Genomic DNA, 12,724 nt, shown 5'->3' with positions numbered 1-12,724 from the left:
TTAACAAGGGTTTCTCTGTCATCTTAACAAGCCCAAAGTTTGGTCCATTCATGGCTGATCATAAAAAGGGAGGAGTTTTCTGGTCTTTAGGCTGCTTCATTTTCAGAGCAGCAGCAAATTTGGCCCAATTAGCCAAGCCCAGTGCCTATCCAGAGAAATCCTCATTACAGCTCTGAAACAGATGTGGTGACACATGGACTGCTGTTACCATAACTTGGTACAAATACAACTCCTGCATTTGTTTTATTTTTAGGGATAGAGAATTTATTAATTCTCAAAGATATTTTATTAATCATTAGGAAATGTTTCCTGTGCCTAAGTATCTTTGTATTTCATAATTTTTCATTGTTGATGATGTTATTAATCAAAATATTTCAGTGTGTCAGTATTAGGGAGCTCTGGGTCAGTGGGCACAGGAGACCATTCCTATTGCCACACTCTCTTCCTTTCCAAGGACTCTTTCTAGTCAAGGGGCTGCTGAAACTTTACATGAGAGGCCAGAACAAGTTGCTTATTTATAGAATTATGGAATCACAAAATGCTTTGGGTTGGAAGGGACATTAAGGATTATTCAATTCCACCCTTTCTGTGGGCAGGGCCACACTCTGCTATCCCAGGTTGCTCCAAGCCCCATCCAACCTGGCCTTGGACACTTCAAGGGGTAATTTCATGAGGAACATTAAGATGAGGGAATATACTGGTGTTGTGTCAGTTACATGTTTGTCACTGTGGTTTGTGGTGCCACCTTTGCCACTGCAGTTCAAGTACAAGGAAGGATACCGCAAGCAGCAGGGACATCACATCGGATTCCGCAGCTTGCAGGATGACCCCAAGATGCTGTGGTCCATGCAAGTCGCTAAAATGCAGAGTGAGAGGGAGTACAAGAAAGACTTTGAGAAGTGGAAGACCAAGTTCAATATGCCTGTGGATATGCTGGGCTTCCTTCTGGCCAAGAAGTGTCAGGAGCTGGTCAGTGATGTGGACTACAAACACATTCTGCATCGCTGGACTTGTCTGCCAGACCAGGTCGATGTCACTGAGGCAAAGAGGGTCAATGAGCTGCAGAGTGAGGTAAGCTCCCTCTGGGTTTAATTCACTTATTTCCATGTCAAATAATTACTGCTGATTGGAAGGTATCTTTGATGACTCGCATTTGATATCAGTATAGATCAGATTGGAGCTAAACTGACATACTTTTCAAAGGGTTTAATCAATGAACAGTGAAATAATCTGCTATGGTTTTGATTTTCACCCTTAACAGAACCTGTATAAGTCAGATCTGCAGTGGCTCAGAGGCATTGGATGGAGTCCTTTGGGATCTCTGGAAGCTGAAAAGAACAAGAAAGCTTCTGAAATACTGAGTGACAAGAAGTACAGGCAGCACCCAGACACTATTAAGTTCACAAGTATCCCAGATGCCATGGATGTTGTTTTGGCAAAATCTAATGCCAAAAATAGGAGTGATGTAAGTTGCCTCTAGAGACAGAACGTGGGGATTCAATAAATGAATACATTAATATACATTTTTAAAAAGGATATCTGGTTCACAACATGCACTTAAAATATCCAGATAGCAGGCGTTTATATTCAGGGCCTCACTGCTCATTGTGCCTTGTTCAGAAGGTGAAGATCTTGAGCGCTGATGATTTACTTAGTATAACTGCAAATAAGACCTTTAGTAGGCAGTATGTAAATATGTTGTTTTAATGCTGTTTCCTTGGCATTACATGGATGTAAAGAAGAAAAAAAGACTATTTCAGTAAGAAGTCATTGTATTATTTGATTTTACTATCTTATCTTGTTTACATCCCTAATTCTTGCTTTGTACCTTTTTTCTTTGGTAATTCAGAGAAAAGGTGAACTGAAATTACTGCTGCGCAGGTGAGTCTTGAATCAGACCAGGTTTTTGTTCATGTGTCTTCCAGATACTCTACAGGGAAGCTTGGAACAAGGACAAGACTAAGGTTCACATCATGCCTGATACACCTGAAATTTTGTTGGCTAAATCAAACTTGATTAACACAAGTGATGTAAGTTTGCATTTGAACCTGGGTATAGAGAATCACAGGGTTGTATTACTCACCTCTGTAGAAAGCTCTGGGAATAATTCAATTGATGTATTTGCTAAAAAAATTTTTTGATCTTCAATGAAATAGTCAGAAAACATTTAAATTGTAATTTTAAAATATTTTATATCCAAGGGTACAAAATACCTGTCATTAATAGCAGGGTATAGAGTTTAATTAATTAAGCTTTGTTTGGAAACCCATGTTTTCTTTTCAGTAGTGAGAGGTGGAAAGTTGTAGCATTGAAAAACTCTCTAGAGTGTTTTATCTGCATGAATTCCTTTCAATCCGTCTCTAATAGAAACGTTACAAGGTAGGATATGAAGAGCTGAGGAAGAAAGGCTACGACCTCCCTCCTGATGCCATCCCCCTCCAGGCAGCCAAGGCATCCCGAGACATAGCCAGTGAGGTGAGTCTTGCAGAGGCAAAATCAGAATGGGGCACAGAGTGGGCACAAAATCTTGGATGAAAATAGTTTCTATTTAACAGGAGTAGATATGTAAAATGTTAACACTGTTGTGTTGCTGCCCACCTCAAAGGTTGTGTAATTTTTAATGGTGTAAAGTTAATTAAATTAAAAACAGTAATATAAAGATGACCGTATATAACCATGAAGAATCCTATAATATCTCCTGGACGTTATAACAAATGCTAAAAACTTGGGGAAAAAACAGAACCAAATTAACTACTGCATTAACAACATAGAAACTGAAATGGCAGCTTGGAAAGAAGTGGTAATTGTTGCTTCTGTCTTCAATTAGTACAAGTACAAAACCGCATACAGAAAACAGCTGGGCCACCACATTGGGGCCAGGAACATCGAGGATGACCCCAAGATGATGTGGTCGATGCACGTGGCCAAGATCCAGAGTGACAGGGAGTACAAGAAGGACTTTGAGAAGTCCAAGACAAGGTTCAGCAGCCCTGTGGACATGCTGGGAGTGGTGCTGGCCAAGAAATGCCAGGAGCTGGTCAGTGATGCTGATTACCGTCACCCTCTGCACCGCTGGACGTGCCTGCCGGACCAGAACGATGTTGTCCATGCCAAGACGGTGTACGACCTGCAGAGTGATGTGAGTTTTCTTTACTGGCTGTCTGACAGCCTTGGGTTGTCTGTCCTCTGTTCTGTTCTAGATTTGAAGGAGGAGGCTGTGTGGCAGGGAAAGGGCAATGGAGTCAAGTTTTTTCTTGTGGAGAACCAACAGTTGGGAAAGACAAATACTGAGAGCAGTGGAGAGTCTTAGGGGATGGGTCCAAATGATGAATGTGTGGCTGGTGGGTTGACTCAGTGGAATATGTTCTATTCAGGAGAATATCCATTGGTAGGAGTTGGGATTTCTTGCAGTGAGGAGGTTGCTGAGCTGTTTGTGTCCTTTCCTATTCTTCCAGAACGTGTACAAGTCTGACCTGCAGTGGCTGAGGGGCATTGGCTGGTCCCCAATTGGATCACTGGACGTTGAGAAGAACAAGAGGGCGAGTGAGATCCTGAGTGACAAGAAGTATCGGCAGCACCCAGACACCATCAAATTCACGAGCCTTCCTGACTCAATGCCCATGGTGTTGGCAAAGAATAACTCCAAAATCATGGATCAAGTGAGATTTCCTTGTGTTTGCATCTTGATGAGCATCTTCCTTTCCCAGGATGTTGTTCTATGTCCTTCCATGGTCTGAGTTCTGCATCCTCTTACAGGGATTTATGTTCCTTGTTTGAGATAAAACACTTTTTTTTTGTGGTTGGAGAAGTAATGAGGTGCAATGTGGAAAAGGGTGAAGCATTAGAAAGGTTTGGAGAAACCAAAGGTGTTTCTGGGGTAGTGCAAAGAAGTGGCCTCTTGTTTTGGTTCACTGAGCTGATTTGCTCATTGAGTTTGAGTAAAACTAAACCTGTGTGCTCTTGTTTCCTGTTGTCCTCTTCCAGCGCTCGTACATCTCAGCCTGGGAGAAGGACAAAACCAGCATTCACATCATGCCAGACACCCCTGGGATCCTGCTGGCCCAGCAGAACAAAGTGAACTTCAGCGAGGTGGGTGGTTGTTGAGGGTGCAGAGGGTGTCCCTGGGCGCTGCCGTGTCTGGGCAGCAGCGTTGTCTGAGGGCCTGGTGGTGTCTGTTGCAGAAACTGTACAAGCAGGCGATGGAGGAGGAGAAGAAGAAGGGCTATGACATGCGGGCAGATGCCATTCCCATCAAGTCAGCCAAAGCTTCCCGGGACATCGCCAGTGATGTGAGTGCACAGCAGCCCTCGTAGCACACAGGTGCCATGTGGTGGTAGTTGAATTCAGGGTTTGCAACTGAGCCAAATGGAGGTAACAGATCCATTACCTGTCAGTGCCCTTCATTTGTCCATCAGTTTTTCTTCACATTGTCCATCTGTAGCTCTCCGTGCAAGTTATGGGCATGCACTGTTGCAAGGGAAGGCCTAGGTGATGTGGCAGGGTAGCTGTGGGAGCTGGGTGATGGCCATAGGTCAAAGCAGGGTCCCTCCTGGGCTTGTGAGTGCATCTCCTCGTGCAACAGCCTAGAGATCTGAGGTGTTGGACTGCCCTCAGCATTACCCACCTGCATGGCCCTGACTCTGCAGCTACACAGTTGAGCTGTGCGTGAGGAAAGAAGTCCCAAACCAAGTTTTCATTTAAAAATTAAAGCTGTATTAAAAAAAGCATTTTTTGTTACTTGTAGATATTAATACAAAATTGCATCCTGTAAGTGTTTGCTGTCTTCCCCTTAAGTCTCTGTGTAGTTATATTTTATTGCCTCAGTAGTTTGAGTTGATTTGGCCATTGTGCTTGAATATGAGTAAATGATACTTAATGTAGGGAGTATTAATTGAACTTCAGGTCTTTAGGATAGCTTTCATGATTTAGAGAGTTTTCTTCTTCTCAGATACTGACCTATAGCTCTAAATATATAGTCCAGGGAGAGTCTTGGAAAATTACTCAGAAGGATATTGTGTGGATTCTTTTCTAGCTATACACTATAGGTCATCAGCTGAGCACTTTCACACTTAAACTCTCTGTGGTTTCAGTTGAAAAATTGGCTGGAGATGATGCCATAGGGGTTGCTAGTAATGTGAAACAAACTAAAATAGTACTCAGTGGATACTCTTTCTTCCTGCAGTACAAGTACAAGGAAGGGTATCGCAAACAGCTGGGCCACCACATTGGGGCCAGGAACATCGAGGATGACCCCAAGATGATGTGGTCGATGCATGTGGCCAAGATCCAGAGTGACAGGGAGTACAAGAAAGCTTTTGAGAAGTCCAAGACCAACTTCAGCAGCCCTGTGGACATGCTGGGAGTAGTGTTGGCCAAGAAGTGCCAGGAGCTGGTCAGTGATGCCGATTACCGTCACCCTCTGCACCGCTGGACGTGCCTGCCGGACCAGAACGATGTTGTCCATGCCAAGACGGTGTACGACCTGCAGAGTGATGTGAGTTTTCTTTACTGGCTGTGTGACACCATTGGGTGGTCTGTCCTGTATTTTTTCTACTGTTGGAGGGGAGGTGTGTGTGTCAGGGGAAGGGCAACAGATTAAAACCCTCATTTTCTGAAGAAGCAAGGATTGGCAAGTTATGGGTGCAGATGAAAATTATATGAAGAGCCCTACGGGATAGGTACAGACACTAAATGGGTGGCTGGTGGGTTGACCCAGTGGAATGTGCTCCATTAAGCAGAGTTTCCCGTAGCAGGAGATGAGGTTGCTTGCAGTGAGGAGGTTGCTGAGCTGTTTGTGTCCTTTCCTGTCCTTCCAGAACGTGTACAAGTCTGACCTGCAGTGGCTGAGGGGCATTGGCTGGTCCCCAATTGGATCACTGGATGCTGAGAAGAACAAGAGGGCGAGTGAGATCCTGAGTGACAAGAAGTATCGGCAGCACCCAGGCACCATCAAATTCACGAGCCTTCCTGACTCGATGCCCATGGTGCTGGCAAAGAACAACTCCAAAATCATGGACCAGGTGAGATTTCCTTGTGTTTGCATCCTGAAGGAAATGAGCATCTTCCTTTCCCGGGATGTTGTTCTATGTCCTTCCATGGCCTGAGTTCTTCAAGGGGTATACTGCATCCCCTTACAGGGATTTATGTTCCTTGTTTTAGATAAAAGTCTCTTTTGGAGCAGTAAAGAGGTAGATTGTGGAAAAGAAAAGGGTGAAGCATTAGAAGGTTTTGGAGAAAACAAAGGTGTTCCTGGGGTAGTGCAAAGCAGAAGCCTCTTGCTTTGGTTTGTGGACATGATTTGCTCATTGAGTTTGTTTCCCTAAACCTGTGTGATCTTATCTCCTTCTTTGCTCCTCCTCTTCCAGCGCTCGTATATCTCAGCCTGGGAGAAGGACAAAACCAGCATTCACATCATGCCAGACACCCCTGGGATCCTGCTGGCCCAGCAGAACAAAGTGAACTTCAGCGAGGTGGGTGGTTGTTGAGGGTGCAGAGGGTGTCCCTGGGCGCTGCTGTGTCTGGGCAGCAGCGTTGTCTGAGGGCCTGGTGGTGTCTGTTGCAGAAACTGTACAAGCAGGCGATGGAGGAGGAGAAGAAGAAGGGCTACGACATGCGGGCAGATGCCATTCCCATCAAGTCAGCCAAAGCTTCCCGGGACATCGCCAGTGATGTGAGTGCACAGCAGCCCTTGTGGCTCCCACTTGGGCTGAGTAGTTTCGTTCTTTAAAATCTCTGTGGCTTCAGCTGCTATGTTTTCTGGAGGGGCTGTCACAGGGTTCTTGGTGACATAAAATACCCTAAACTAACCCCCTGGAACATTTTTTTTGTCCTCAGTACAAGTACAAGGAAGGATATCGAAAGCAGCTGGGCCACCACATTGGGGCCAGGAACATCGAGGATGACCCCAAGATGATGTGGTCAATGCACGTGGCCAAGATCCAGAGTGACAGGGAGTACAAGAAAGCCTTTGAGAAGTCCAAGACCAACTTCAGCAGCCCTGTGGACATGCTGGGAGTGGTGCTGGCCAAGAAATGCCAGGAGCTGGTCAGTGATGTTGATTACCGTCACCCTCTGCACCGCTGGACATGCCTGCCGGACCAGAACGATGTTGTCCATGCCAAGACAGTGTACGACCTGCAGAGTGATGTGAGTTTTCTTTACTAGCTGTGTTGCAACCACAAGCCTCTCTTGTGTTCTGTTCCTCTACTGGAAGAGGTCCTTGTGGGGATAATAATTCTTGGCAGATTCTGAGGGTCTGAGGTAATGTTGTGGCACTTCTTGTCATGGACAGTCAGCGATGATGTTTGTGGGGGCTCATGCTCACAGAAAAATCATTTTTTGCCATGCAGATTTTATGGGGAGAGTTGTGGCTGAGATCTTCAGTAGAGTAAGGCAGGGGAAGGGCAACAGAGTAAAATATTGCCCTTTGGAGGACCAACAGTGGCAGTGGCAAGCTCTGGGTGCAATGGTACATGGTAGAGAAGGTCTTGGGCGATGTAAGGCACCTCCCATGCCTCTGCCAGCTGCAGAATGCCAAATGGAGCAGGTCTTTGCTGGCGATACTGAGAAGATGGAGAGGTAGGGTTGTGGATTACTTGGCAGGGACCTGTGCTGTTGCAGGGGTAGGGAGCCATGTATGGGGAACTGATCTTCATGGGAGTCCTATTCCTGGTGTCCAGTGGGGTGACCCAGGGAAACATGTTCCATTTGGTAGAGCATCCGGTGGTAGGAGATTAGGTTGCTTGGAGTGAGGAATTTGCTAAGTTGTTTCTGTCCTTTCCTGTCCTTCCAGAACGTGTACAAGTCTGACCTGCAGTGGCTGAGGGGCATTGGCTGGTCCCCAATTGGATCATTGGATGTTGAGAAGAACAAGAGGGCGAGTGAGATCCTGAGTGACAAGAAGTATCGGCAGCACCCAGACACCATCAAATTCACGAGCCTTCCTGACTCAATGCCCATGGTGCTGGCAAAGAATAACTCCAAAATCATGGACCAAGTGAGATTTCCTTGTTTTTGCATCTTGATGAGCATCTTCCTTTTCCAGGATGTTTCCTATGTCCTTCCATGGTCTGAGTTCTGCATCCTCTTACAGGGATTTATGTTCCTTGTTTGAGATAAAGCACTTTGTGGTTGGAGAAGTAATGAGGTGCAATGTGGAAAAGGGTGAAGCATTAGAAAGGTTTGGGGAAAGCAAAGGTGTTTCTGGGGTAGTGCAAAGTAGAGGCCTCTTGCTTTGGTCCACTGAGCTGATTTGCTCATTGAGTTTGAGTAAAACTAAACTTGTGTGCTCTTGTTTCCTGTTGTCCTCTTCCAGCGCTCATATATCTCAGCCTGGGAGAAGGACAAAACCAGCATTCACATCATGCCAGACACCCCTGGGATCCTGCTGGCCCAGCAGAACAAAGTGAACTTCAGCGAGGTGGGTGGTTGTTGAGGGTGCAGAGGGTGTCCCTGGGTGCTGCCGTGTCTGGGCAGCAGCGTTGTCTGAGGGCCTGGTGGTGTCTGTTGCAGAAACTGTACAAGCAGGCGATGGAGGAGGAGAAGAAGAAGGGCTACGACATGCGGGCAGATGCCATTCCCATCAAGTCAGCCAAAGCTTCCCGGGACATTGCCAGTGATGTGAGTGCACAGCAGCCCTCGTAGCACACACTGGGGCTGCTTAGCTTCTTTCTTTAAAATCTCTGTGGCTTCAGCTGCTAAGTTTCTTGGAGGTGGTGTCACAAGGGCTGCTTGGGTCATATAAAAACCCTAAAACCCTAAATTAACACTCACTGAACATTTTTTGTCCCCAGTACAAGTACAAGGAAGGATATCGCAAACAGCTGGGCCACCACATTGGGGCCAGGAACATTGAGGATGACCCCAAGATGATGTGGTCAATGCACGTGGCCAAGATCCAGAGTGACAGGGAGTACAAGAAAGCTTTTGAGAAGTCCAAGACCAACTTCAGCAGCCCTGTGGACATGCTGGGAGTGGTGTTGGCCAAGAAATGCCAGGAGCTGGTCAGTGATGTTGACTACCGTCACCCTCTGCACCGCTGGACGTGCCTGCCGGACCAGAACGATGTTGTCCATGCCAAGACAGTGTACGACCTGCAGAGTGATGTGAGTTGTTCTTTACTGGCTGTCTGACAGCCTTGGGTTGTCTATTCTACTTGTTGAGGAGGTTTGTGTGGCAAGGGAAGGTCAAAGGAATTCAAATCCTTGTCTTCTGGAGAACCAAGTTTTGGCAATGGCAAGAAATTTTGCAGCTGAGAATAGTACATGGAGCCTTAGGAGATGGGATAAAAGGCTCCTCCAGTGTCCAAGGCAGATGCAGATTCACAAATGGGGTAGGTCTTTGACAGCAGTACAAATAAGATAGAGGAAGAAGATTTGTGGATTGCTTGATAGCCTCAGACAGGTTTCTAGGAGCTGAAATTATCCAGAGTCACTTTTATGGCACAAGCTGGTGGGTTGACCCAGTGGAATGTGCTCCATTAAGCGGAGTTTCCCGTAGTAGGAGATGAGGTTGCTTGGAGTGAGGAATTTGCTAAGTTGTTTGTGTCCTTTCCTGTCCTTCCAGAACGTGTACAAGTCTGACCTGCAGTGGCTCAGGGGCATTGGCTGGTCCCCAATTGGATCATTGGACGTTGAGAAGAACAAGAGGGCGAGTGAGATCCTGAGTGACAAGAAGTATCGGCAGCACCCAGACACCATCAAATTCACGAGCCTTCCTGACTCAATGCCCATGGTGCTGGCAAAGCACAACTCTGAAATCATGAACCAGGTGAGATTTCCTTGTCTTTGCATCCTGAAGGAAATGAGCACCTTCCTTTCCTAGGATGTTGTTCGATGTCCTTCCAAGGCCCAGGCTGTGCAAGGGGAGAAAATCCCTCTTGCCTCAGAGATTTGTGTTCCTTGTTTGTGATGAAATTTTCATTTGCATGGTTGGAGCAGTAATAGGTTACAGTGTGGAAAAGAAAAGGGTGAGGCATTAGAAAGGTTTGGAGAAAGCAAAGGTGTTTCCTGGGTCAATGCAATGTAGAGGTCTCTAGCTTTGGTTTGTGGACATGATTTGCTCATTGAGTTTGTTCCCCTAAACCTGTGTGATCTCTTCTCCTTCTGTGCTCCTCCTTTTGCAGCGCTCGTACATCTCAGCCTGGGAGAAGGACAAAACCAGCATTCACATCATGCCAGACACCCCTGGGATCCTGCTGGCCCAGCAGAACAAAGTGAACTTCAGCGAGGTGGGTGGTTGTTGAGGGTGCAGAGGGTGTCCCTGGGTGCTGCCGTGTCTGGGCAGCAGCATTGTCTGAGGGCCTGGTGGTGTCTGTTGCAGAAATTGTACAAGCAGGCGATGGAGGAGGAGAAGAAGAAGGGCTACGACATGCGGGCAGATGCCATTCCCATCAAGTCAGCCAAAGCTTCCCGGGACATCGCCAGTGATGTGAGTGCACAGCAGCCCTTGTAACACACACTGGGGCTTCTGGGATCATATAAAAACCCTAAACTAACACTCATGGAACATTTTTTTTGTCCCCAGTACAAGTACAAAGAAGGGTATCGTAAACAGCTGGGCCACCACATTGGGGCCAGGAACATCGAGGATGACCCCAAGATGATGTGGTCGATGCACGTGGCCAAGATCCAGAGTGACAGGGAGTACAAGAAGGACTTTGAGAAGTCCAAGACAAGGTTCAGCAGCCCTGTGGACATGCTGGGAGTGGTGTTGGCCAAGAAATGTCAGGAGCTGGTCAGTGATGCTGATTATCGGCACTACCTCCATGAATGGACTTGTCTGCCAGACCAGAATGATGTGATCCATGCTAAGCAAGCCTATGACCTCCAGAGTGATGTGAGTACTTGCTGATAAGCCCTGGGCCACTGAAATGTTTGTAACTGTCTTGGAATATAAGCTAGAATAGTTGCTCTCATATAGTATTTTTTCATGTTGTGGTTTTTTCCCTGCTCAAAACAAGGCTGTTATATTTTGAGTGAAGGTATCTTAATGTAAGGGATTTATGAAGGTTTATTTACGGCTAAACAGGAGAATTAGCTCCATAAATAATCCTTCATAATAGGAAATTTGAATATATTTAAATGCTGATTAACATATAAAGGGGAAATTTTTAACTGCTGCCTTTATATTTTGTAACAGAACTGCTACAAGTCTGACCTTGAGTGGCTGCGGGGCATTGGCTGGGTCCCAATTGGTTCCTTGGAAGTTGAGAAGGCCAAGAAGGCAGGGGAGATCCTGAGTGACAAAATTTACCGCCAGCATCCGGACACCATCAAGTTCACCAGCATCCCAGATTCTCTCCCGATGGTGTTGGCCAAGCAGAATGCAGACACCATGAACAAGGTGAGTCTGCATTTGACCTGGTAACTCATGAACAATCTCTGCCTAAACCCCTGAGACAGGACTGGGACCCTGGACTTGTGCCTGTGCTGTGGGGTTTCAGCACTGTAAGGCTGTAAAAATGTGAGTTCCATTTTTGGTAATCAGAAACTTGTTTTCATCAACAGCTGCTTTAATAATATCTTCCTAGAGAATTCCTAAGTTAATTTGTCACAATTATCAGTTGTGAATGTCTCCAAATACTCTGCTGTGTTTCTCCTGCAGCGCTTGTACACTGAGGCCTGGGATAAAGACAAGACACAAATCCACATCATGCCTGACACTCCTGAAATCACACTGGCAAGAGAGAACAAGAAGAACTACAGTCTGGTGAGTGTGGGAGGTCTGCAAATGTAGCTGCTCTGTGTCATGGCTGGATCAGGAAGGTTCTGGGAAAGCTTCTAGAGATGGCACTATCAGTTTCCTAAAGTAACTCCCATATTCATCCAAGATATTGTGACTTTAAAAACATTGTGTATTTCTAGTAGTTCATACATAGAACTGTGAGCACTGGTGAGCAGAAATTCCATAAATTCCACACAAGTTTCCACTGAATTTTTCGAGAGTCAGTCCTGCCAGTGTGCATAATGTTGGCGAGGCAAAAATTATTACCAGAAAGATAATTACCAGCATAATTCTGAAAACGTGTGATGCCAGTGTTCAGCATTATTTTAGGCAAACAAGTTCACATCTGTAAGCCATATCAGTGGTTTTAAAAAGTAAGTTTTACTCCATTTGTATAGAAGAAAAGTTTAGCTCTAAATTTTAGTCAATGTTACATTATTTAAAGCAGTACAATAAAAATTAATTAATAAATGTATTTAGCAAAGATCTTCCTTTGACATGAATTTGTATCACCTACTGATCTGAGGTTTTGAGTTTAAGGTAGATAAAACTGGGTTTAATAAATCTAAACACAATTATTAGATCTACTTCCAAGAAGTTTGTTTTGCTTAGAATATAGCATATGGAACTTACATGAGTCCCACTGTTTAATTCTTCATCTAGAAACAATACAGACAGGCCATGGAAGATGCAAAGAAGAAAGGCTATGATTTGAGAGCTGATGCCATCCCCATCCAAGCAGCCAAAGCATCCAGGCAAATTGCTAGTGATGTAAGAATCTAAATTTTTGTTCCTTTCTATGTTGACATCTCTCCTCTGAAACCTGAAAATTATCCGCTGGATCCTGTAAAAGGCACTGCAGTTAAACTGTGAGCTTAAGTAGTAGATTTTTGCAAGAAAATTATCATGTATGCTAAAAAAAAAAATGATAGCTATAAGAACAATATAATGCTGCTATCATGATAATTGTATAGCTTATAGCCCTGTATGTGTAAATAAG

At 45.3% G+C, this 12,724-nt stretch overlaps 1 protein-coding gene across 34 annotated transcripts in view; it reads left to right on the top strand.

Moving 5' to 3' along the window:
• NEB (nebulin) overlaps window positions 1-12,724 on the top strand; it is a 101,575-nt gene that overhangs the window by 22,450 nt on the left and 66,401 nt on the right. For 32 of the 34 annotated variants that reach the window (XM_072931768.1, XM_072931762.1, XM_041717488.2 and 29 more), the window contains 24 exons: window positions 760-1,071; window positions 1,262-1,465; window positions 1,926-2,030; window positions 2,368-2,475; window positions 2,828-3,139; window positions 3,456-3,659; window positions 3,985-4,089; window positions 4,182-4,289; window positions 5,183-5,494; window positions 5,817-6,020; window positions 6,366-6,470; window positions 6,563-6,670; window positions 6,835-7,146; window positions 7,793-7,996; window positions 8,315-8,419; window positions 8,512-8,619; window positions 8,793-9,104; window positions 9,565-9,768; window positions 10,124-10,228; window positions 10,321-10,428; window positions 10,525-10,836; window positions 11,140-11,343; window positions 11,605-11,709; window positions 12,388-12,495. In XM_072931768.1, the coding sequence (XP_072787869.1) occupies window positions 760-1,071; window positions 1,262-1,465; window positions 1,926-2,030; window positions 2,368-2,475; window positions 2,828-3,139; window positions 3,456-3,659; window positions 3,985-4,089; window positions 4,182-4,289; window positions 5,183-5,494; window positions 5,817-6,020; window positions 6,366-6,470; window positions 6,563-6,670; window positions 6,835-7,146; window positions 7,793-7,996; window positions 8,315-8,419; window positions 8,512-8,619; window positions 8,793-9,104; window positions 9,565-9,768; window positions 10,124-10,228; window positions 10,321-10,428; window positions 10,525-10,836; window positions 11,140-11,343; window positions 11,605-11,709; window positions 12,388-12,495 (4,374 nt within the window). The remainder of the gene's footprint in view (window positions 1-759; window positions 1,072-1,261; window positions 1,466-1,925; window positions 2,031-2,367; window positions 2,476-2,827; window positions 3,140-3,455; window positions 3,660-3,984; window positions 4,090-4,181; window positions 4,290-5,182; window positions 5,495-5,816; window positions 6,021-6,365; window positions 6,471-6,562; window positions 6,671-6,834; window positions 7,147-7,792; window positions 7,997-8,314; window positions 8,420-8,511; window positions 8,620-8,792; window positions 9,105-9,564; window positions 9,769-10,123; window positions 10,229-10,320; window positions 10,429-10,524; window positions 10,837-11,139; window positions 11,344-11,604; window positions 11,710-12,387; window positions 12,496-12,724) is intronic. The other 2 variants (XM_041717483.2, XM_072931763.1) reach the window with 2 other exon arrangements.

This window comes from Taeniopygia guttata, chromosome 7, assembly GCF_048771995.1.
Source record: "Taeniopygia guttata chromosome 7, bTaeGut7.mat, whole genome shotgun sequence".
Taxonomy (NCBI): Eukaryota; Metazoa; Chordata; class Aves; order Passeriformes; family Estrildidae; genus Taeniopygia; species Taeniopygia guttata.
The sequence above is the reverse complement of the archived record's forward strand: the minus strand, read 5'-3'. Positions and strand labels throughout refer to the sequence as shown.